The sequence below is a fragment of the Periplaneta americana genome, chromosome 10, assembly GCF_040183065.1.
Source record: "Periplaneta americana isolate PAMFEO1 chromosome 10, P.americana_PAMFEO1_priV1, whole genome shotgun sequence".
Classification (NCBI taxonomy): Eukaryota; Metazoa; Arthropoda; class Insecta; order Blattodea; family Blattidae; genus Periplaneta; species Periplaneta americana.
The window spans coordinates 176,888,757-176,915,982 of record NC_091126.1 but is presented as its reverse complement, the minus strand read 5'-3'; the positions used below and the strand labels follow the sequence as shown (position 1 = coordinate 176,915,982).

The 27,226-nt window shown below is 33.8% G+C and overlaps 1 protein-coding gene across 16 annotated transcripts in view; it reads left to right on the top strand.

The window, feature by feature from the left end:
- Positions 1–27,226, top strand: part of Itpr (Inositol 1,4,5,-trisphosphate receptor) — a 178,033-nt gene that overhangs the window by 114,216 nt on the left and 36,591 nt on the right. For 8 of the 16 annotated variants that reach the window (XM_069838497.1, XM_069838494.1, XM_069838491.1 and 5 more), the window contains 10 exons: positions 765–949; positions 4,341–4,452; positions 5,616–5,666; positions 17,575–17,695; positions 18,144–18,376; positions 19,946–20,084; positions 20,209–20,232; positions 22,027–22,131; positions 24,873–25,051; positions 25,683–26,090. In XM_069838497.1, the coding sequence (XP_069694598.1) occupies positions 765–949; positions 4,341–4,452; positions 5,616–5,666; positions 17,575–17,695; positions 18,144–18,376; positions 19,946–20,084; positions 20,209–20,232; positions 22,027–22,131; positions 24,873–25,051; positions 25,683–26,090 (1,557 nt within the window). The remainder of the gene's footprint in view (positions 1–764; positions 950–4,340; positions 4,453–5,615; positions 5,667–17,574; positions 17,696–18,143; positions 18,377–19,945; positions 20,085–20,208; positions 20,233–22,026; positions 22,132–24,872; positions 25,052–25,682; positions 26,091–27,226) is intronic. The other 8 variants (XM_069838498.1, XM_069838496.1, XM_069838493.1 and 5 more) reach the window with 3 other exon arrangements.

Below are 27,226 nucleotides of genomic sequence, written 5' to 3'. Positions count from 1 at the left end.
TGCATCTACTTTGTTTCCATACTACTAAGCAGCACTCCTCTCACAGGTGTTACGTATGTTTTTTTTATGTATTTCATGCGGTGTATACTAGCTAAGATGAGGACCTGAGATAGCAATAAGATATCTCAGAGCGAACTCGAGACTCATCCAGTACCTATGCAAAGTTCTCTCTGGCAGTCGGTAAAAGCAAGAGTTTATTTTGTGGCGATCATGTGATTGGAATGGATTTTTCTCGGCATACCCCCCCCCCCCAAAAAGCAGGTGTTTATGTTTCTTATGCATTCATCAACTCTGTGCAACATATGCAAAGAAGGTTCGCAGACAATTCTTCAGGTGTCAGAGTTCTTAGCCATCCCAAAGGTGTGTAAACATATTAGAAAATTTAGGGAGACAAAAAGTGTACAAAGCAAAATGTATGTGAAACTAAGTGTAAAATGCTTTCAAATAAATCTATGTATCTTATCCACACTGGCATAACTGAGGTGGCAGGTGCATGTGCCTGCTGCTGATTAGGAGCTGCACTCGTGTGTGGGTTCGATTCCTGCTTGGGCTGATTACCTTGTTCATTCTTATCCAAAGTTTTTCCCAGCTGTAAGGCGAATGTCAAGTAATAAATGGCGAATCCTCGACCTCATTTTGACAAATGCCATCTCGCTATCACCGATTACAGTAACCTAGTCGTTAAATAACTAACTAGAAAATGTATCCTATTTTTTATTTCCAATAACAGTTAGTGGTACTGATGAATGAAATTGTTGTTACAGTTACGTGTTGATCGTAGTATCATAGAAGGTCTACAAGATATCGTGTCTCTTCTAGAGGATCAATTAAAGCCACTTGTTCAGTCAGAACTCTCACTTCTTGTGGACATATTGTACAGACCAGAGCTGCTCTTTCCACCAGGAACCGAAGCCAGGAAAAGATGTGAAAGTGGTGGTTTTATCAGGAGGTAAATTGTATTTTAATTTATATAAGATTAATGTATTATTTTTATGATTATTAAACCACAATTTTAAATCGAAACATTGTTTTACACTTAAAATATCTAGCTGGAACCCTTTAAGATCTATTTTTATTAATTTCCTCATTTTTCTCTAGCATTGATACTTCTTTATTTCTGAAATCGAATATAAATTTTATACATCTTGATTACACAACTTTTAACACTATATCACTTCGGAATATGTATTATGTGTCTTTCTCGTGTTAAATTTTACCGTACCTCGTTAACATTTTCGGCCTGCTATTGGCCTTCTTCAGAACTGCTTGTTGCTGGTCTTGGCGCCTTTTGTTTTGTTTCCTGTGGGGGTGTGTTTGTGTAGTGTAATGTGGAGTCAGAGAGTGTGTGTGTTCTGAAATTGGGTTGTGAGTTGAGAATTTCATTTGGATGTGTTTTTGTCTGTTTATTTCGTATTGTTCTAGTGTGTTTAGTTTCTGGCCTTTTGGTTGGATGTGTAGAATTTCCATGTCTGTGTTGATGTCTCTGTAGGTGTGGTTGGCATTTGTGATGTGTTCTGCATATGTGGAAGTGTTTTGTAATTTTGTTATGGCTGTGATGTGTTCTTTGTAACGTGTTTGAAATGATCTGCCTGTCTGTCCTATGTAGAAGTTGTTGCAGGTGTTACATTTGAGTTGTATATGCCTGTGTGGTTGTATTTGTTTGTTTGTTTTGTTTGTGTGTTGAGATGTTTTTGTAGAGTATTATTTGTTCTGTATGCGATGTTGTAATTTAATTTCTTGAATGAGGTTGCAATCTTGTGTGTGTTTTTTTGTTTTCGTATGTTAGTGTGATGAATTTTTTGTGTTCTTGTGTTTGTGTTGTATTCTTATGTTTTTTGTGATTATGTTGTGATTACTCAATTTCAGAACACACACACTCTTTGACTCTACATTACACTACACAAACACACCCCCACAGGAAACAAAACAAAAGGCGCCAAGACCAGCAACAAGCAGTTCTGAAGAAGGCCAATACCAGGCCGGAATATGTTAACCAGGTACAGTAAAATCTAACACGAGAAAGACATATAATACATATTCCGAAGTATCAATTTTAGAGTGAATTTGTGCATGAATGTTAAAGTTGTATATTTGGGGAGGGGGGGGGGGACCTGTCTTAGAAATTTTTCGTGAGAAATGATACTGTCACAACAGTGCATTCTATCGAAATGTTCTTAATTATACTTTATAATATACGCAAGCAAAACACATTTTCTCCATTTCATATTTTACAAATAGAAAGATACACAGTCTTGTCTACATCAAAGTTCGAAATGACTCACCAGAAAATTCAAGTTTTTGCTATACATACATACATACATACATACATACATACATACATACATACATACATACATACATACATACATACATATATATAAGTGTTCTACCCACAGGCAGGTCTTTCACTGCAAACCCAGCATTCTCCAGTTTTTCCTATTTTCTGCCTTCCTCTTAGTCTCCGCATATGATCCACATCTTAATGTTGTTGTGTCATCTGGTATCTTCTTCTGCCCCGAACTCTTCTCCCATTCACCATTCCTTCCAGTGGATCCTTCAGTAGGCAGTTTCTTCTCAGCCAGTGACCTAACCAATTCCTTTTTTTCTTTCTGATCAGTTTCAGCATCATTCTTTCTTCACCCACTCTTTCCAATACAGCTTCATTTCTTATTCTGTCTGTCCACTTCACACGCTTCATTCTTCTCCACATCCACATTTCAAATGCTTCTATTCGTTTCTCTTCACTTCGTCGTAATGTCCGTGTTTCTGTCCCATACAATGCCACACTCCACACAAAGCACGTCACTAGTCTCTTCCGTATTTATTTTTCCAGAGGTCCGCAGAAGATCTCCTTTTATATTAAAAGCTTCCTTTGCCATTGCTATCCTCCTCTTGACTTTCTGGCAGCAACTCATGTTACTGCTTATAGTACACCCCAAGTATTTGAAGCTGTTTACTTACTCTACTGCCTCATTTAGAAATCGGAAGTTTACCATCTTTTTTTTTCTTGTGACAACCATAGTCTTCGTCTTATTTGCATTTATCTTCATCCCATACTGCTCACAGCTGTCATTTAGCTCCAGTAGCATGTCCCTTAAGCTTAAAGTTAGAATTTAGAAAACAGTTATATTACCGGGGCGGTTGTTCTGTATGGTTGTGAAACTTGGACTCTTACTTTGAGAGAGGAACAAAGATTACGGGTGATTGAGAATAAGATTCTTAGGAAAATATTTGGGGCTAAGAGGGGTGAAGTTACAGGAAAATGGAGAAAGTTACACAACGCAGAACTGCATGCATTGTTTTCTTCGCCTGACATAATTAGGAACATTAAATCCAGATGTTTGAGATGGGCAGGGCATGTAGCATGTATGGGCGAATCCAGAAATGCATTTAGATTGTTAATTGGGAGACCGGGGGGAAAAATACCTTTCAGGAGGCCGAGATGTAGATGGGAGGATAATATTAAAGTAGATTTGAGGGAGGTAGGATATGATAAGAGACTGGATTAATCTTGTTCAGGATAGGATTGATGGCGGGCTTATGTGAGGGTGGTAATGAACCTACGGGTTTCTTAAAAGCCATTTGTAATAAGTAAGTAAATGAAATAAATTGTTAGAAGTGATTTGGTGTTCATGTTACTCTCTCAAGGGTCTGGTGTTGACTACTAGTAATGATGTATTCACTATCTCATTTCTGTCATTGAAATTTCTTCAGGTAGATTAAATAATCATTGCTTTTATCTTATTGTGAAATCATCTTTGCTTCCTTTTATGTTCACACCTATGAATATTTACATCTATACTCTCCCCTATATTCTCAGGAGTGTTTCATTTTTGCATATAATTAGCAGCATTATTTTTGGAGAACCTATACAGCACTGAATAATTGTACACCACGTTGTCTCAATTGAAATATTGAAATATAAAAATGCATTTCTTTTTTTGTATATATGTATTTTAATAATAGGTGGAGGAAAGTATCAAGTGCTGTATATTGAATACCATTGGTCGTTATTATCCATAGCTGGTATCTCAGTGGATTTTATCTTGATACAAATTCTTTAGAAGAAGAAGAATCCCATGTTCTCATTTGATAATTTGATGGTTCAGAACATAACTGCCACTATTGCCACTGCTAGTTACAGTAATATTGTTCTGAACCGTTGAATTGTTATTTTACTGAACAGGTCTAGCCAAATTAGCCTTAGACACCAAACTGTGAACATTCTTTCTAATAATGCAATAAAAGTGTACATGCACATGTCATATTCATTGAGATTTGTTTTACCTCTTTCTCTTTTGAAATAAATGTGGTCAGTATACGTAACTTAATTGTAACAGGTTGATCAAACATACTGAGAAGTTGCTGGAAGAAAAGGAAGAGAAATTGTGTGTTAAAGTCCTGAAAACACTGAGAGAGATGATGGCCATTGATTCTGAGTGTGGAGAGAAGGTAATATAATGTTCAATTATTGTTACGTTTGTAACTTGGCTCATTTCAAAGTGACAAATTACTGTTGAGTATAGATCCTTTCCTCGTGCTGTTAACTAGTCATGTCATTTTTAAAAGAAACTGCTGTAAATGTACAATTTGTTATTGAAATTTATAATATAATTTTTTTTTTCATCAAACAATGTTGTTTATTGTTTATGTATTTGTTCTGGTAGAGTTAAGGCCATGAGGCCTTCCCATCCACACTACCAGAAGTGAAATACACAATGAAACAATGACAAAAATAGTAACATTCTGTTTTTAGTAATTTTAATTAAGCATTCTCGGCAAGTTGTGATGCAAGTAGAAGGTTCATGTTATTTTTAATGGTATGAGAAAATGGTTTCCAATTTTTTATCGCTCTTTGGATAAATGTACTGTTAAAATTTTTTATGTTCTGTCTTTTCTAACATTCCTTTTCATATACAAGTCACATTACAATTCAGAACAATAATGTGTAACCAAATTTCATAAACAGAAGAATAACATATTTTGAACCTCACATTTCTAATATAATAAGTTAACATGGCAAAAAGCTTACAATTTGACTAGTTTTTCCATCAGTATACACATTTCACCCGGTGATAGTTATAAGTTAGCTATTCTGTCCTAGAAAGTGTCGTTGGAATGGGAGTAGTTTAAATGCAACATTTGCTATTTGGAAACTACTGGGAAAGAATATATTCATGTAATAAGTTAACATGGCAATAATCTTAAAATTTGGCTAATTTTTCCATCAGTATACTCATTTCACCTGGTGATATTTGTAAGTTAGCTCTTCTATCGTAGAAAGTGTCGTTAGGGAGGGAGTAGTTTAAATACAATATTTGCCATTTGGAAACCGCTGGGAAAGAATATATTCTTGAAGTTCACAAAGCTTGAAATATCCGTAATCATTTCTGTTACGCTGATCAGACGTACTAAGCTCTAACTGGATGAAGAAAGGTGAAGTCAGTCTTGAAATTATAACAGAAATAGAATTTATTTACTGATTTCAGCACTTCTTTGTTGTACCATTGTGTTATGAAATATGTTGTGCTATTGAAGGTTATACACTTCATGTCATGCATTGCACGTAAACTTATATATGAACCAACTCTCCATTTTTCCAAACATGCTGTCAGTGTGACGAACCTATAAGCAACAATGAGAAGGAGGTAGAAGAGCTGATGAGGGTATGGACGTGAATCCACTGCCATTGTGAAGCATGTTGTATTGCTCTGTATTCATTGTATTGTAGCATTCAATTTATTCCACACAGCTATTGGCTGCTGAACATTCCAAGTTTCTTTCAGTGGACTGACTCCCTAACTCCTCATATACTTCGGTCAGTGTAAAAATATGAACACTCATACTGCATGATCAGTTTGATCTGGAATGTAATTTAAATTTCACTGTATGAAAATTTAAGTCCACCTAGAAGAAACTTTTTCATCACCTATTCTTTCTTTTCTTATAGTGAATTGCTAAGTGGTTCTCCTTTCGTGGTACTGTATGTACATGAAAATAAAGGCAGATAATGTAACACACAAAGTTAGGACAGAAGTCATTTCTGTTATATATTTTGTAATATATGGTAACGTACTCTTCCTATCAAATGTTGTCCTTTGTTATGAAAAAGGAACATGAAGTATTGGGAAAATTAAGGAAAATTGTTATGAATAAATACCGGATGTTTTGTAAAATTCCTGTGTGAATTTGTTTATACTGTTCCAACTCACAAAATGAATATGCACAAAATGAATCTTGGGGATTGCAATACCGAGGCATTATTTTGCTCTTTTCTGACTTTTTAAACCTACCTCATCTCGCCAAGAAATTATGTAACTCTTGACTTGTTCCACATCTTAAAGCTTCATTGTTGATGTATGATCTATGGAATACAATAAATGAAATGAAATGGAAAAAACTGTGAATAACAATTTCGCGAATAAATACTTTCATTATTATACTGTTATTCTAAATATCTAATCATTTTTACTTTTTATATAAGAACAGATATTGCAGCAACATGCCAAAATTGAGTGTGACTTTGTGTAGTAAGTTACACAATTGAGTGAATTTAGATCAAATGGATAGTAAATTAATAGCATGAAGATTGTGCGTGGAATGAGTGAATAGCGAAAGTTTTTCATATCTTAACACAAAAGTGTTTTGAAGGCTACTGGTCTACTTCAGTGGCATTTGCAACTTCAAGCCAACAGTCACAATTTTCATTGAACCCATGTTAAGCCTCTCTTGATTTCAGATTTCCATTTTAGAAACCAAAAATCTCGCATTAAGAGAAGTTTTGGAAAGGTATACCAACTAATCCATGCCAAGCTTGCAAAGTATACGAAAGAAAAACTTACTTAGTCCTTGTTACAACACGGTAGTGTAAAAGATTCGTGAAGAAGCTCAAAATAAAATCTGGATTTCATCTGATGAGAAGACTGATGCTACGAAGTGTTTAATTGTTAATGTTAGCATTGGTTCATTTAATTCATCACCAATAGAAGAGGAATCGAAAACACTATTCATGCTCATAACAGAATGCCTGGGAAAAGTAAATAATTAGATTACCACACAGTTACTTACCAGTTAGTTGAAGTTGAAATGGCCTGAAGAAATATACGTATTACAATGCTGGACCATACATGAGAAAGGCTCAAAAGCTTTCAAATGACTTTTTCTCGAGATGTTTCACGTCACCTGCATAGCACTTTTTTTTTGCAGTGTGAGAAGAGGTGTGGTATTTGTTTCAAATTGTTGATAAATAGATTACCGAAATGATTTTACTGGAAACTCCTTCAAGAATTCAGATACTCAAAGAAATTGTTCCACATTCCATTTTAACAATATGCATTTGGGCAGCAGTATATTGTGCTTCAGATTTCTAGATTATAATTGTAGCAAGAGGAAGAAACATCGTCAGTTGTGGCAACCAAAAACTTCTTGGTTTTCCATAGCTGAGGAAAAACTTATGATTCATTATGGTCGACTTCATTTTTGCTAGAAGTAATTAGGTACCTACTTAATTTAAAAAATGAGGAGAGCCCCTAATAATGTCAATGAAATTACTAGAAGGTGTGCATGAGAAAAAGATTTAATGGTGGGTAGAAAATGTGAGTGTAGTCTCAATTTTTTTTTATTTTGAGACCTATAAAATATTTCTGAAATTATGCAGGATAACCTTTCTGTTGAAATAAAAATTTATCCTTCTATTTTCCTGTTTTTACAGTTTGTCCCAATAACCTGTGTTGATGTTGAGAGATCATTTTTTATTCTGAAAACTTTTTTGCCTATTGTAAGACTAATATGACAGTAGAGAATCAAAATGTTCTTGAATGTAATATCTAACCAGTTGGTCTGTAAGAACTGGAACAATTTTAATGACACCAGGCCCTTAATTCCCTTCTTAAGTGAGCCCTGCTAAGAATTGAACCCACGAACCTCCAGTCCAGTGGTAAGTTTGGTAGCAAAAAGACCCCTGAAGAGCTGAATGGTGAGCATGCATTTGTTAACACGTTCATTGTAATGGCTTTTGTGCTTACCTCTGGACCTGATGTATGCAGATTTGGTCTGAGCTAAGGGCAGTGAATGTTTAGGTGGGACATTCCTAAGTGAAACTTCCATCCGATAAGGCAGTAAAGCCATGGTCCCATGTAGTAGATTTAATGCAGCTAATGAGCCCTTTGTTCATGAGTAATTGTATGTCCAAACTTGCCATTATGCCATTGTTGATTCTGTTAACAGACATCACTCTGATAATGAGTGGAAATATGTCAGAGCTTAATTCCATTTGTCAGCAGAGATGTGTATAATCATTCTACCAGTGTATTAATATGAGGTGCAGCCACCAACCAATGCTAGAGCTTGGGAGAAAACAATATATATACTTACCTGATATCCAAGCTGTATTTCAGACAAATAGCTTCTTACTACAGGGACCACAGTTGTGACGGATCCTGTGAGATTTGTGGCAGGGAAAGCATTCATGGGACAGGTTTATTCTAAATACTATATTTTTCCTTATTGTATCATCTCATCAGTTTGGAATAACATCTGTAAATGAAAAGGATGTTGAAATAAATAACTGTTTGCAGTTATTAATCCAACAGTGACAGTTTCTATACGACCTACAGAAGAAAATGAATTAACGTCTTATTTCACTTTCCACGCTAATGACTTCTTCTTCCAATCCACAAGCAACAAGAACAGAGTTCTATTCTTGGTGAGAAAAGTAATGTATTTCTCTACCATGACTTCCAGAATGACTCTGTTAAATAATTATGAGGTTTCTCCCCTCTAAGTAAAGTAAGTAGAGGACTTACCTTCCATTGGAGAGGGTGTGAAGGCTTCACGTTTCTTTTCTTTACACAGAAAATTACAATTGCTACAATAAATTTTTGTAAATGATACATTGATACGAGTATATTATATTCATAGTTCTGTGATCATCATCTATTATAATTGTATACTTACCACAGTTCACCTTTATTCAAAACCACTTAGTTTTTCACTTTTCTTTATCCTTCAGGACTTTACCTTGTGAAAGTGTGTCTTTCTCGTGTGATCTTTAATTGCTTGGTCAGCTAAATGTCTTTATTATTTAGTTACACAAACAGATGTTTCTATTCAATACTCGTTATAGATCTATGGGTAGCAGTATCTATTTCATATCTGAATCATGTTTTCCCACAAGCTATTATTTTTTGCGTTCATGAAATCTAATTTAGTGGTAATATATATTTGATTACATGTTCAAAATTTATAACAAAATATTTAACAATATATTATTAGGAACTGCATTACTATACTGTTATTTTTATGTAATGTACATAATTCAAGGAATAAGAGAAGTAATGTGTTCTGCCAAGTTGGTACTGTGAGATCTGAATACATATTTTCAAGCTGTTCTTTAATTGCAAAATACAAATGATTTATTTTTCAAAATTAAATATTTATGTAATTAAAATTAAGGAAAAATTATTTTCTATGTTCATCTTTACAAAACGTGAAAGCAATGTAAATAACTTTAGTAAAAAAAAATTCAAATTATTTATTATTTCTCATTGTGCAGTGGAAACACACAGCAATAGCATTTGCATTCTGCGCGCAAAGATTTATTTCCAGTTCCAGGAATGACATGGAATAAAATTTGCTTAATCCTATTCACTATAATAAGGTCTTACTTGGTAAAAATACCAAACAGTGCTTCAGTAACTTCAGTGGTTATTTTAGCTGTTCAGTAAAAATAATGTTTAGTTTATTCAGGTGATGATAATGGAAGCTCATTGTAACCTTAATTTTATAAATATATTGTGATTTACATAAATAAACCGGAAAACATAATTCGAACACCACAATTACCATGACAACTAAAACAATATTAATATAATTGGAACTAATATAATAATAATAATAATAATAATAATAATAATAATAATAATAATAATAATAATAATAATATCACATTCTCCTTCTAACCTTCCTCCTTCCCTTACTATTATTTGCCATTGTCATCATGTCAGTCATTATTCCTATTCTCATTGTTGTCATAATCATAACATCCACACCTGTGGAGTAACGGTCAGCGCGTCTGACTGCAAAACCAGGTGGCCCGGGTTCGAATCCTGGTCGGGGCAAGTTACCTGGTTGAGGTTTTTTCTGGGGTTTTCCCTCAACCCAATACGAGCAAATGCTGGGTAACGTTCGGTGCAGGACCCCGGACTCATTTCACCGGCATTATCACCTTCATATCATTCAGACGCTAAATAACCTAGATGTTGATACAGTGTCGTAAAATAACCCAATAAAATAAAAAATAAAATAATCATAACTGGGTTGTTAGGGTCTAGTAGGGTTATTTTGATACAAAAAATCAATATTTTGATGTAATTTTTCTATCAAAGCATATATAAATTTGAAAAAAAAAAATTAAGTCATTTGCTCCTGTAGACATATATGAAGGATTTGGAGTTAAATTTATTATTTTTTTTAATAATGGATAAAATTAAAACAGAACCAGTGTATCGCAGTAACCTTTTGTGTGGGCTATTGTGGTACACCTAGTGGGCTATTCTGATACAGTGTTGTAAATCAGGGCATATTGTACAGAGGAATGAAGTGAAGCTATTGTGATACACACAGATGACAAAGATTTAGAAACTATTGTAACGACCTCTTTTCCCATTAAAATTTATACAATTTACTGAAACTTTAACACCTTACTGCCAAAGCTAGAAAATTGCTGTATGTCCAAATAGTTTTTTGAGTGTAAGAAAATGGATTCACAAAATTATGATACAGTTTATATTGCTGAAATAAATTAAAATTCGTTTTTAAATAATGATGAATATATTTTCCAAAGTTGTGTTAAATTTTAACAGTAAGAAGAATTACTATTAAGCTAAACTTGTTAGGTAAATAAGTAAAAATAAGTCTACATGAGTAATTTTTTAACTTACACTGTATTGTAAGTTCCAATATGTCACTTCAAACATCCATCAAGAGTTGAGAAATTATGAAATACCCCTCAAGAAGTAATAAATTACTTTAAGTTAGAAAATTGATCAACTTGGTTAGTTTCTTTCATAGTAAACATAATACCATAATAGCCCTTTTGGCATATCATAATAGCCCTAAAAAGTGTATCATAATGGACCTTCTCATTCATACACTAATTACTGCTAGACTGATCAACATCCACAGCATTTATTTAGAGAAAAATAAAGCTGACACTCTTCTGAGTAAAAAGGGATCAAAAAAATTATTCTATCTTGATACAAATCTGACTTTCAGGTAGTAGCTACCCGTAAAGCAGGTTTGAATAATTTCAAGGAAAAATTGTTCTGGGGCTGGGTATTGATCCCGGGACCCTTCACTTATTGCACGAATGCTCTCCCGACTGAACTACCCCAGGAATTACAGTATACACGATACTATCACAATTTTTCCTTTATATCCACACAAGTCAAATGGGCTGACAAAATGCCAGAACCCAACTTTGAGTGCACACAAATTCTGTGTGACTTATATTGTGGCTTCCTGTTAACGTACCTCCAGTAACGAAATATATTATACAAATCTGGCTTTCAGATAGTAGCTCCCTGTAAAGCAGGTGTGAATAAAAAATCCAAGGAATTCTTCACTGATTAAATTACGTTATATATTACCATTACTAATATTAATGTATTATCTCTGACCAAATAACTAACCTAATAAAAATAAATGAGATGAGAATTAACGTTAACCTGAATTGTTTAAAATTTCACATATAGCTAGGAAACAAACTGTTAAAACTGTTTTCAATTTCGCATGCCTATTAGTGCACATCAATAATACCTGTTTCCCAAGAAGTGTGTGGTTTTGAGTGCCGAATCAACATACGGTATTCTTTTAGCAGTGATTTCACGTCGTCTTTGTTACCAAAATCTATATTGCTTAAATGTCTAAAATCTTTTTAAATAAATGTTTATGGTTATATTACCAGATCCTTCAGGGCTGTCAACATTGGTGTTCCATTTTCTTTGTGTTTTGTGCTGTTTTTGTCCTGGCTTCTGCTATAAAAGTTATTTACATTCTAGTGGCTTCTGTGTGGATTGTGCCACATCTACTTGACATAAATCAGGTTGCAAATGGATGTTCATTGGAGTGTGCTTTTTAGTAAAATAAACCATTTCCTAAGAATTACAAAGGTAAACTGAGTGTGTGAAGTAAAATATAGAGAATAGCAAATTTAAATGTTGCATACTTAAAATTGAATCATTCTTATTTTGATAATTGGCATTACATTTTATCTGTTGTGTTAAGAGTTACCAATCTTGACTCTGCTTTTGGTTATCATGTAATGTTATGGACTTTGTGATATTTCATTTGTGTAATACTTTGCGTGATAAAAGAATTGACATCAATAATAATTATGGTACCATTGTCTTAGTTCATTTCTTTGACCTCTTTTGGTTTTTCTCATATATCTTTCAATTACCGTATTTCATCACGTAATCATTGCATCGCATAATGGTCACACCCTTATTTATAGATAAAGTGATTAAGATTTTAAAATTTCACTGCATAATCGTCGCATGGATATTTCTGTTTATCACGATCTAGAATTATTTAAAAATACGTCTACAACACAAAGTATCTTTACACTGAAGGTCGAATGTGCGAGAAACAGTAATGGCAGCTGACGAAAGTGAATGGAATGGAGGTGCGAGGTGTTAGCACCAAGTCAATGGCCATAAATGCCTTCAGTTCAGTACAATTGTTGGTTGCGAGTGCTTGTTGTTTACAAGTGTTTGAATACTTTTTTTAAGCCTCAACCAATTATCTTTCAGCGGACTGGTGCAGTAGTCAGATAATATCGACTTCAGTATGTCAGATGTAATTCAACGATACTGTGAATGTTTTTGTTTTTAGTCAATAAAAAAGTGTTTTTAATGAAATAACAACACAGTGATTTCTATTTATTTTTTAAGGTATTATTGACGTTAAGGTTCACACTAATACTGGGTCTCCTCCTTCCTCTCTTCTTCTTCCACTACAAATCACGCAACTCAGTCCTGTTTGCTTGCAGACGCCCCCATTATATGGAAATTGATCATTGAAATTTGACGTGACCAATCGTTACCATTTTAATTTATTTTTCACATACTGGTTACATTGTGTATTTTCACTCAAAATGCGACAATTATGCGATGAAATAAGGTATTTGTACACTCCGAATGATGTCTTTAACCACATTCTTGTGAATTTATATAGCCAGTCATTAGGTAATGTGGTAATTTTGAAGTAAATCTCTAATAAAAAGGAAAATTGTTTCGAAGTAATTAACCCTTCACATACTAGCTTCCTCCTGGGAATTGTAACTTAAAATACAAAATTTGTTTCTATGTAGGATTTGTATAAAAATAATACCTTTAGAAATAAATTTTGTTAACATTTAACTCAAATTCATAGGAGATCATTATTAATGTAATTTGACATATATTTTACTTCGTGAACACTTTCAGTTGCAGTCATAGACATTATCATGGGAACTGTCAGTTACCATTTAATAAATGTAATTGTTGCTCTTATCCACGTCTCAATCTGAAACTGATTGAGCCAGATGTAGATGATCTACAATTAATTTTTAGGCTACGATTGTGGCTGGTGCGTGTATCAGTTGTTCACTCAGTCTGTTCAGAAATGTGCCTAGATTGTAATTTCACATAGCTGTGATATCTGTCTTCCTGTTTCTTTGATGTTATTTGAGTGACGATAACTTAGTTACATTGTATAAATTGTGAATTCGAGAGGAATTTGTTAGATTATAATATCTCTGTCATTAAACTAAATTATTTAACAAGGTTATTTAAAGCAAAGAGGTTTCATAATTTCTTAAACATTTGTTTTCAGTTATAAGACATGCCCTGTACTTAATTCATTACGTACTTTATATTGAAGAATTCCATCTTGCAGTACATAGGTATTGTGATGAGTCCACATGAGCTGCAAACTTTGTACAAGCAGTCTTCACCTAAAACTAAGGAACCTCTCTCATCAAATACAGTTCTATAGCATGAACATTGTTAGTCTCCATTGAATTATGAAGAGATGTTATAAATTTCTCTAACTGGCTAAATATATACTCTAAAGATTGTTTGTAGTTGTTGAAGAATAAACACATTTACCAGCTATGCATACATTGAGACATCTCATAGTTTCCTTTGATATTTAACCTAAATGTAATTTTCGCCATATCATTGGAAATGCCGAACTGGGGGAGCCTGTCACCACTAGCCAGTCAGAAATGGTAACATACGTGAATAGCCTTGAGATTGTCAATTTGAAGTACATTCATCAAATGGTGTTTATTTAGCCAGTTACCAAGAAATGTATTCGTATTCTTACACATTCTACCTACTGTCGGCATTTTTGTTGCTTTCTGTATCTCGGAATTAAGTGCTGTTTTAGACTATTTTTTTAAGAGCGAGACTTTTCCCATTAACTTTGGGTGTAGAATACAGTTTCGGATATTGTAACAGATTCGTAGAATCATTATGCATATTGTACCATACTTTGCATCTTACTTAGAAGACTCAAAATGAAGATGCTTATGTACAATTTATTTTGCAGTTAAATAAATTTCAACATTATTGTTCATTCTACTTTAAGTAGGACAGCACACACACAGCTGAATGCACAATGATAATACCAGTACCACTGGAGTGTTTCTTAACTAAGGGAGTTCTTATGTAATGTAGAGTAATATATTATATCGGTTGTTATAATGTCTTACGATCCTAGCAAATTCTTCATTTAACAAGTGATTGATGTAGAATAAAATGTGATACCTAACACAACATCTCGGCTATTTATATGATCGCTATAATAAAATTAGTCACTTGTTTGCCAAAGTCGGAAGATAGACAAAACAGCATAATCCATGTTTATTATTACTGTACCTTGGTTCTTATGTTTATTATAGCCTGCCACACATTAACACCTGCAACACAGATATTACTTCATTATTTTATTCTAAAATGTAATAAAAATCCTATTAAAGCATGGCTATTGTTTGGTGTTATATTCTTTAGTCTTTGCTAGAATGTTTTTTTTCAACCTTTCGTAATTTATTCACCTTTCACAAATGATCATTTACTTGTTGCTCGTGAAAATCTATTATTTTTAATTGTCTTACAATTACTGTAGAAACACAAGAGAAACTTCGTATTTTTTTTATCAAAGTTGCCTGAAATACTGTCCCTTTTATATGAATATACAATTTCATGGAACAGAGAACAAAATTGAGATTTCAAAAATGTTCAAAGATGGGTACAGGTGTGTAAAAATTTGGTATTGTTATACCTAAGGTTTCTTGCGTGGTAAGTTTATTTCATTGTATTTCTGCAGAAATTGTAGGACTTTTTCCATTGATCTTGTTTTCGTTACCAATAACTGAAGTGCAAACATACAGTTTACTCCACACCTAAATTATTTTTATTTGCATTTGTAATGTTGGCCTAAATGAATTATTTTCATTTTCTAATAAAAGTACACACATCACAACAAAGTCAGTAACTCACACACCACTAGAAAACACTTATATGATTATACTTGTACACAAAATACGAAGGTATACAAGATGTCTTTTTTTTTATTATTATTTAATTTATGAGTTACTGTAGATTCTGCATTGGAAGATAATTCTATGAAAAATTGATGACCTATTATTGAAATATTCTAACCTCTTGTTAGCTTGTTAAGAGTGATCTTTTCTGTCATTTGAGAAAAAATGAGACTGCATAGCTGTTGCTTATACTTCCATAATTATGAAGTAAGTACTTATGTAAATGGTTTGTCCTTGCATATAGTTCTATATTTAAAACTTGTGTAATTTTTTCTGTGCAAGAAATATGGTTTCAATCCTTACACTTACAAATTTAGCCCAATTCATGTACAATTTATTCTTCTTACTTTAACAGAGAGTTAATTTTTTTTTTAACAGTAGGTACTGGAAATGCTATGAAACATTCTGAATCCTGTTCTTTATTGACTTGTATTACGTTAAAAAATCTTTTCGAGTGGTGTGGGTTATTTGGATTTTAGATGATATTTTCTTATTTAATTTCATAACATTCAATTTCTTAATATCATGGTGGTATAATATATATTTACCCAGTTTAATGGTTGAAAACATCTTTAAGAAATCTAATTAATGACAACACCTTGTTTCATATATCCATATTTTATAGAAAGTGGTCTTCGGAGTCTTAGAAGGAAATTAAGAATATCTACTAATTTGAGTATAAAGGGTGAACAGAACCACAGTGTAGGATTCCAGGAAAAGCTCAATGACTTTCATTGTAAGTGGAGTATGTATACAGGATGATTCGTAAGATGTGGTCAAACTTCGGGAGTGTTTACAGATCTCCAAGTACTTGGGCAACTCAACTCTCAGTCAAGCCACTTGCAGACTTCAGTTACACAGAGATCTTGCTATCTCTGGTATGCAGCACAGTATCAGTATTTCGATATTTATGTAAAATATTAACAATTAAAACATCCATCATTCACTCACTCACTCACCCAATTTAGGCAATACTGAAACTGTTTGCCTTCTTCAAATAGTTATCGCACTTGTTGAAGGAGTGACGCATCACTTGCTCCAGTTCACATTGAGATATGGAGGCGATGTTATCCTGGATGTAATTCTTCAGTTATTCCAGGATATGCGCATTATTTTTGTACACTTTAAAATCAAAATGGATTAGGTCAGTGGATCAAGGAGACTACGTATTCTGTCTAATATTCTATCACATTGTTTATAGTAAAACGGTGGGCTATATGTGCTGTTACAGAATTCTGTTAGAAAAAGACAAGAACACGCTCGCTCTGGGAACTGCAGCGAGTGATGTGTCATTCTTAAACATGTGCAACTAATGTATGAAACAAGAGGACAGACAATTTCAGCTCCCACCTTTCTAATTCGGATTAGTAAATGATGTTAAAACTGCTTATATTTAATAGTAGTTTACATAAATAGTTTGTGGCGTGTCCAATGATCAGTAATGCATTCCATGTCACTGATACCAAGTTCTCTGCATAACCAGAGTCTACTAGCTTCTCAGCTGAAAGCTGGGATGTTGCATTGCAGTTTCTCTAGAATCTGTCACCCAACAGATACAATCTTTGAGTAAAAACTCGTGTCAGCTGAGTTCAATCTGTCGTGCTGCTTACCCTTTGGAATTTTCCCAAGTAAATAAGGTTTCCAGATAAAAAATGAAAAGCAAGATATTTTATCTGAAAGCAGGATTTTCCTCAAACGAGCAGGAGATTATGATATGATGTAAATTAATTTGAATATTCTATTTAATAAGGTACTCTTCCCCAAAAAAGGTTGGGCCGACTCATGGACACCAGCAATGAAGATTTCATAACTGGAATTATTTTAAGTAACGTTACAATATATAGACTTCTTGTTTTATTGACAATTTTTCCAAATGTTATGAATACTTTAAGTTGTTAGTCATGAACGTATGTGCATCCTGTTGTGTACCTTAATAATTAGTGTTCTATTTTCTAATATATTTTATGTATATATTTGTGATTCAGGGTGATGTGCTTCGAAACAATCTTTTGGTGCGGTATTTTGGAAAGAATTTTGTGCACAAGAGAGACACTGTTGAGCTGGGAATTTTGAGTCCTTTGTCACTGGCAACTCATGGACCTGGAGGTAAATTAGTTTGCATGCAAAATGAATACAGTACTTTATAAGATGCTGTTTTCTTATTGCATCACTTTCTTAATGCTTTTATTACTCATACCAATATGAATGGCTGGTAGGTTATAGTAACATGACCGTTTAACATTAACTAAAAGAAGTACATTGTAAGATGTGTTGCAAGGCAAGTAGAGCTTGTTTCTGCATCCATCAACATTCTCTATTTGAACAATTTGTTAGTTTAATCAGAAACCGTCAACAACAGTGTTTGTAATTAAGTGAATATCAGTGATCTTAAATTAGCTCGTTGCTGATAAACCCAGAAAGAATAAATTTAGATTGCTACCCATCGCATTTGTAAATTTAGTACCGACATTATTTTCAGTTCATTGTAAATTTATAGTGGTTTCGTTTAACACGTTAAAACATGTTAATATCGTTTCTGTTTTCAACTCCGCAGCAAAACTGTTAAGTAGAGCAGGCAGAACACTTCATGAGGTGCAGAGTCATCTTGACAGGGAAGGCGCATCAGATTTAGTTGTCGAACTGGTCATCAAATCTATACACTCTCCTTCAATCTTTGAAGAGGCAGTTGAGTTAGGTAGTGCATTACTGGAAGGAGGAAATCCTATTATTCAGAAGAGTATGTACAGTAAATTGATGGGGGGAGACCTGAGTCAAGCATTCTTCAAGGTAAGTGTTTTAGTTACATAATTTTCCATATATAATTACAGTATATCTAGTGCTAAGTGTTAGCAGAGTACAAATCATTTACTTGTGGTGTCCAGCCTTAGAAAATTTGAAGATTTATGAAATTATAAAAGTTTGCAAGATTCAGTTCTTCATTTCCAAGTTAATTATTCTCTATCTAAATTCCAAGTAATATACACAGTGACTTAAGATTTAAGAAACACTCCTTTCATGTATTTTATTTGAGGCATTTGGAATTATGCGCATTTTCTTCCCAATTGAAAGACCATATTTGCTAAATTTATGAAGGCCTCTTAAAATCAAAAGATCACTTGTCTAAAAGAATAAGAAAAAAATTAATTCACTTAAAGTGGAATAATTACAATGGCGTGGTAATATATGAATGTGGAAATCCACTGACTTGTTCACAAGTATGAATCAGAGCTTAAAATGTATTTTGAAATATGGTTAATGAATAATTTACATTATTCTGCAGATGGCTAGAATATAGACTCATTCTGGCCTTACACAGTGAAGAAGCAAAGATGGCTATCCTGGTATTAATTTCACTTTCATTATATCCACTGTAGATCCAGAAGTTTTTCATACACAAACTTCAGTGATACAGGAACTAAAATAAATAAATTTAGATAGTTAACCAGAACTAAAAAAGTACATTACTCAACAACGTATGAAAAGATACAACTTTAAAGTGTTATAAAGTCATGAGAGTCCTATTGCTTGTACAGAGTGAGTCAGCCAGGGCTAGACCTGTGTCAGTGGAAAGTCATATGCATAGTAACTGCTGTGCCATCGCAGTGATCAGACCTCTTGCTTACGTACGTTTCGTGTTTAGTTACATAAACACATTCACACAGTAAGGGTGCAGCTGTATACAGTACAATATACGCAGAATGTGTTAAAAACTTAATTTTATGCATGGGAAATGCAAATACCTTAATTAAAGTCTAAAATTAAGTGAAATATACCCGCGAATTTTCGCAAAATTGATAGAAATCCACGAAATTACTTCATAATCACCATATTTTCAACAAAAAACAGATTTTATGAATAATTCATATGAAAAATGACTCTTCTAAATATTATTATTATTATTATTATTATTATTATTATTATTATTATTATTATTACAGTACTTATGGCTTTTAGAGAACCCGGAGGTTCATTGCTGCCCTCACATAAGCCCACCATTGGTCCCTATCCTGAGCAAGATTAATCCATTCTCTACCATCATATCCCACCTCCTTCAAATCCATTTCAGTATTATCCTCCCATCTATGTCTCGGCCTTCTCAAAGGTCGTTTTTCCCTCCAGCCTCCCAACTAACACTATATGCATTTCTGGATTCGCCTGTATGTACTACATGCCCTGCCCATCTCAAACGTCTGGATTTAATGTTCCTAATTATGTCAGGTGAAGATTATAATGTGTGCAGTTCTGCATTGTGTAACTTTCTCTATTCTCCTATATTCATTATTATTATTATTATTATTATTATTATTATTATTATTATTATTATTATTATTATTATTTCTTCTTCTTTTTCTTTAGGTGTTCTATGACAAAATGAAGGATGCACAACTAGAAATAAAGTCAACTGTAACTGTGAATACATCTGATATTACTGCCAAAGCACATGAAGACAAGGAGCAGAGCAAAGATTTGGAGAAGCTTGCAAAGAAACGAGGAGGTGAGATTGTAGTTTAAGCAATATTTCTTTTACTTTTTGAAAAACATTTTCTTTAAAAATAGCAATCAGTATATCCCTGGTCTTTGTTGGTTATAAATTAATAACATTTTTTTGCTGACAACAGTTGCTGCACCAATAAACACTAATGGTAAGTTTCATTTATCCACTTTTTGGTTGAATTGTTATATGTACACTCACATATTTCATTGAGACTGATGTAATTGCTATGAATATTACCAATCCTATACATCTTTGGTTCAAGAACCTGTGAATATTATTAATGATTTACTATTTTGGCAAAGAATTGCGATAGATTTCAGTGATTGTAGTAATAGAGCATGTTAAGAAAAACAGTTGAACAGATGCATGCTTGTAAAGGCTCGTTCTCATGATGGTACTGATGCCACGACATTGTTGTCATGAAATGTCATGACATCTTCTGCCATGGCAGTTACCTGTTCACACGAGGTCTGTTAAAGACAAGGTATAATTTTCTACATGTTACAGCTAGCAGACAAAAACAATTCCATTAAAAATTTATCATGTAGTAGTTCGTATGTTAGTTAGTTAATCTCGTTGTTATTTTTATAATTGTTACGTCAATGTCTAAGGAAGGCACAGAAAAAAAAAATTCGAAATTAAAATCGTTTTTGGAAAGTGAGAAAAAAATGCTAACTTCGAAATCTTTTGTTCAAAATAGTCATTTACACCTTTAAAAATTGGTTGACGCCAAACAAACATTTTTAATTTTCGCGTTGGAGGTAGGAAGTCAAAGTGAGATAAATGTTCAGAAAGAACAGAAATTACTTCTGAAAGTTGCTGCTATTCAAATTTTTCTGTTTCTGAGTTACGGTGAGATAAACAAATGAACATCTTTGCTTAGCAGAAAACTCAAGACTCAATATTTTGTCTGTTATAAGGGAAGGAATGGTGACATTTTATAGAAAATTTCGCGCATTTCAATTCCGTTTACTAAATGTTTCCATCGCTTAAGTTTTTCTAGTTAATCGTAGGTTTTTAAATTTAATTAAAATATTAAAAGAAATTTAATTGAAATATTAAAAGAAAAGAATCAAAATGGTGAAGATGATACATAGTATTTAGAGAGCCCTAGCTGTTGCGCTTGTGGTTACAAACATTGTTGAAGAACTGATAGCTTTGAAGGAGAGAACATATAGAAAAAAGAAAGAGTGCATCGGAAACACTATTTGGAAGATTCTTGATGAATTAGCAATATTCTACGAATTGATGAGAATATGATTATCCAATTCCGAAACACAATATAAAACAGTATATACACAAATTTCTGGCTGTTATAATAAGTTTATTGACATTGCTATGAATCTGGCAAGTTAAGAAGTTTCAATATATTTATGAGTTGGTTTCAGCCTGTAACTTAAATGTTATAGACTGAAACTAACTGAAATGTATTATAAAAATATTTCGTATTGAGTGTAATTGTTGTTATATTCTTCTCTATCGATAATTTGTTATAATAATTATATTGTTGCTGAAATTATAAATGAGAATGTTGAGAATGCATGTTTTGCATGTATGTTGTATTGCATGGGCTTGTAAATTCTGTTTAGGCCTATTATACTTCATTCCACATGACTTTATTGGAAGGAATACTTTGCAGAGTAATGATTTGTGAGAGAAATATTTTCTCAAGTCCTTGGGCTGGGTAAAGTTAGGTTGATTAATTTCTTTAATTAGTTGATTGGTTAGTCATTCATTTGGTCAGCTAGTCTCATTTTACATTATTGGAGAAAAGCTTATGAATGTAATTATTTTAAAACTTGTTTATTTCATGTTTTTGAACGGTTTGTATTGTTTACAAATTCAAATATGATGACATATTCATATTTTGAGGAATTTATAAATAATATTGAATTAAGTTTGGGGATTGGATTTTCATTGTTTTTAATAATCTCTTTGACAGTAAAACCAAATGGAATTATCATCACGGAGGAGTTACGTGAGGAGTTGAACCAAGCTGGTCTTGCTACAAGTCAAGCTTATGTAGGTGCAAGGAGTGTGGCTGCAGGTACAAGTTACTGATATTTTTATCCTTTTTTGCTGTAGTTGTAATTTTACTTGCACAGGAGTTGTCGTAAGTAATTCATTAGGAAGTGATGTATTGTTTGTTCACAGTCATGTTAATGTCTTACTTTGCATGTGAGTCTTTCTATTCCTTGATCTATGTAAAATCGTAAAGTACGTATGTGAATATTATATGTTAAAAAAAATGAAAAAAATTATTACGTTCATTTTGTGAAACACGATATTGAAATGATGAATTCAATGGGCAGTTTGTAGATTAAGGCAGACATTACTTTTTGACAACTTCATTGCAAATATCACTTGGAGCATATGAATGTGAGAAGTGTAGGTTTTGAGAGTGACTGAAAAATTTTTTGCCAAGAGAGCAGACCTCCAGGCAGAAGCATTTCATGTAATGTGTTACGCACACTCTTCGTGTACAATATACGTTTAGCTTATCTGTTTCTCACTCTCCACTTCCTCAGTACCATTTCTGTCTTCTGGTATCCAACACTTCCGGTAAACTTTAAATCCAACTTTTATACACTATACTTTAGTTAATACATATATATATGAAATGTCTATATTATCAGATCTCAGTGAAGTACACGTTAGAACCCTCAAAACCCTTTTTCATTGTCGTTCTTACTGTGGATTAAAAATGCCACCAATGAGATTGCCATCATCTGCACAACTGCATCTGTGTTTGCCACAAATGGACAAGTATTGTGTTCCTATATGACGAAGCCTGTGGTCCACACGTGTAGAGTAATGGTCAGCGCGTCTGGCCGCGAAACCAGGTGGCCCGGGTTCGAATCCCGGTCGGGACAAGTTACCTGGTTGAGGTTTTTTCCGGGGTTTTCCCTCAACCCAATACGAGCAAATGCTGGGTAACTTTCGGTGCTGGACCCCGGACTCATTTCACCGGCATTATCACCTTCATTTCATTCAGACGCTAAATAACCTAGATGTTGATACAGCATCGTAAAATAACCCAATAAAATAAAAAAAAATAAAAACGAAGCCTGTGATATTCACAAGTGTTTTTTGGCTAATAAAGATTGTTGTTGTTGTTATTATTATTATTATTATTATTATTATTATTATTATTATTATTACTACTACTACTACTACTACTACTACTACTACTACTACTACTACTACTACTACTTCTGCTGTTGCTGTCACTGCTACTGATGATGATGATGATGATGATGATGATGATGATGATGATGATGATGACGATGATTTTTTTATTTTATTAGATTATTTTACGATGCTGTATCAACATCTCAGGTTATTTAGCGTCTGAATGAGATAAAGGTGAAATGAGTCCGGGATCCAGCACCGAAAGTTACCCAGCATTTGCTCGTATTGGGTTGAGGGAAAACCCAGGTAACTTGCCCCAACTGGGATTCGAACCCGGGCCACCTGGTTTCGCGGCCAGACGTTCTGACCGTTACTCCACAGGTGTGGACATGATGATGATGATGATGATTATTATTATTATTATTATTATTATTATTATTATTATTATTATTATTATTATTATTATTATTTGATTCACATTGTCATATTTCTGCTGTCTCTTCTCATCAATGACAGTGCTCGAGAAAAACAATGTACAACTTGTCACGAATATGAGCCTAATAGAAAATTTCGCATCAGGCCAAGTTGAAAAAACTTGCAGTAAATTCTAACAGGATGTCACAGAAATATCTCAGTATAAACCAGTTGTAAGAGGAGAAACAGAGCAGTGTTTATGTTTTCCAATCTTAAAATTTTGACTGTGATACATTGTTCTTCAATTATGGACATAAATCAATAACAACAGCAGTTCAAGAATGGATGCCATCACAGTTTAAGTTACTTTTAATGTGCCAGTATAATTATATTAATTTGGTTTTCACACTAATAATAAAAACTACATATAACTGCTCGTAAATTGCTAACGTAATTATAGACTATCAGTAATTGTTCCTTTTTAAAGGCAACAATTATAGATGTTTGGGAGTATAATTGTGTACAGTTTCATTTATTTATTATTTCGGAATTTTCGTGGGTTTTATATATTACATATTTTCTAGTTTATAAGGCATATTTCCATGTTTAAAGCCGTATAATTACACATTTTAATTTATAAATATCTAACCCCTAATTACCCGCACAAATAATGTGACTAAAACATTGGCCTTTGTTGCCAGGCACCTGAGTTCAAATCACAGCAATTTATGGTAAATGAAGACAATGTTTGAGTAGGATTTCTTGGTGTACTCCTAATTCCCCGGCCATCCCTCTACCTACCCTCCCCTAAAATGAAATAGATGGGTAAAATCGTATTGAAAGTGCAATGTGCCCCCATATATCTCATGGTCGATAACAGTTTTCATAAGACACACTCATAGTCTCTTTGTTTTGCTGTCCCACACACATACACCAGTGTCTGTCTTAGAAGTTAATTGTGCTATATTGAGGGTTCTGAAGGCTAGCACACTAGCCTTGAACGAACTGTGATACATTTTAGTCTCTCTCTTCATTTTCCCAAGTGAATTCATATTAAGAGAAACATACGTACAATACTTCCATATATTCAGACGTGTTTCATAAATTGCTAGTTTGCCATAAGAACCCATAGTGAAAATAGAAAATGGCATTATGAAATCAGTGAAAGATGTTCTGTTTGGCACCAGTGATATAGGAGATAAGTTTGTTTACATTTCATATTTTATCAACTATGTTTACCAGGGGAAGAAGTAGGACCACCTGTCCTTGGTGCTTCTGCATTAGAAGACATGCTTGCAGAAAAATTGGAACGTCGTCGTGATGGAGAGGAACAAAACAAACTCTCAGGGAAGGTTCTTGTAATGCAGCCAATCCTTCGGTTTCTCCAACTATTGTGTGAAAACCATAATAGTGATTTACAAGTAAGCACATTCAGTTCACATTTCGTGGTTTCTGAGTACTCTAGTCTTATTCTGCTACCCCACTTGGATTAACATTTCAGGACCTCACTACGGTGACATCATGATAATTACAGTATCTCATATGTTCAGCGAAATGTCTAGTGATGGAGGAAGACTTGAAATTGAAATGTTTTACTGTAAGCCAATAGCTTATCTTAGAAAGCAAAGAATGTCTATTTGTTTGTTATGGAGAGTCAAAAGATGGTTTAGTGTTTCAATAAATCTGATAAATTGATCTTGATCCATTTACAAATTGAATAGCTTAACAAAGCTATGTTTGAAGTAACTTGCTATCATGACGCTTTAAATAGAAAGTTGTTAATATTTTTTCTTAAAATTTATACTTTAATTACTGGAATATGAGAATGCCAGTATCGTTTAAATACTCTTATTATTGCCGTGGATGTGTTGTTTCCTCCTATAAACGCTCTGTTTCTCGCCCACAGATTTGCTTTATTTATTTGTATATTTAATTTGTTCAGTTATTTATATATTTACCCAATTTTTTATATATTTATTTATTTTTATTGAATTATTTGTATAATTCAGTCAATCACTCTTTTTAATATTGTGTAATTATTTTAATTTTCAGAACTTGCTCCGCAATCAGAACAATAAGACAAATCACAACCTTGTATCAGAAACATTAATGTTCCTGGACTGTATCTGTGGTTCGACCACTGGAGGTCTTGGCCTTCTTGGATTGTACATAAACGAGAATAATGTTGCTCTCATCAATCAGACTCTAGAAACTTTGACTGAATATTGTCAAGGACCCTGTCACGAGAATCAGAATTGTATTGCTACTCATGAATCAAATGGTTTAGACATTATAACAGCTCTCATTTTGAATGATATAAACCCTCTTGGAAAAACAAGAATGGACTTGGTGTTAGAACTTAAAAATAATGCATCAAAACTATTGTTGGCAATAATGGAGAGCAGAGGAGATAGTGAGAATGCGGAAAGAATTTTGAATAACATGAATCCGAAACAGCTGGTAAGTATTGTGCAGTTATTCAATACTAGTGACAGTTTTATTGTGCTACGTTTCACATTTTATATGAAGGGCGTTCAATAAGTAATGCAACACATTGGTTCTCTCTGCTAATATTTCACGAAAAAACGCAAAATTTTGTTTGCACTCTTTTCAAACCTTCCCACACTTCCTCAAATTGTTTCATCACTCTCCACTAAATGGCAGCACTACAGGTAGCTTTCATGTTGGAGTCTGTGAGTGAGGTGCATTCCAAACAAAGAGCTGTTATTGAATTTCTTTTGGCGGAAAAGAAGACAGCCACAAACATTCACAACCGCTTACAGGATGTCTATGGAGATCTGGCAGTGGATAAAAGCACTGTGAGTCATTGGACGAGGCATCTGTCATCGTCGGAAGAAGGAAAAGGGAAGCTGTTTGATCTCCCATGCTCTGGTCGGCTATTCACAGCTGTGTGACTCCTGCAATGTTGCAAGGTGCGGAGACAAGTCTGAGGAGATAACAAAACTTGATTGGACTGTTCTTCCTCATCCACCCTACAGCCCGGATCTTGCACCACAAAAACGTGAACAGACTTTTTCTTTTCCATGACAATGCCAGGCCACACAAGAGTTTGTACACCTGAGAGGAGATCACAAAACTTCACTGGACTGTTCTTCCTCATCCACCCTACAGCCCGGATCTTGCACCATAAAAACATGGGCAAACTTTTTCTTTTCCATGACAACGCCAGGCCACACACAAGTTCGTACACCGGAGAGGAGATCACAAAACTTCACTGGACTGTTCTTCCTCAAACATCCTACAGCCTGGATCTCGCACCTTCTTACTTCTATCTCTTTGAGCCTCTGGAGGATGCAATCCACGGGAAGAGAGATGGCAACAATTAGGAAGTTATTGATGAAGTTAGAAGATAACTGAGAGTCGTACTTTGAAGGCATACAAGGTCTCATGTCTAGATGGCATAAAGCCATAGACTTGAACGGAGATTATGTTGAAAAATGGGTTTATGTAGCCAAAGAGTTGAGGAACAAAGCTATGTATTTCAAACTAGAATAAAATGAACCTGCAGTGAGAAAAAAAATGTGTTACATTACTTATTGAATGACCCTCATAGATATTTCTTTGGCAGTAAAGAT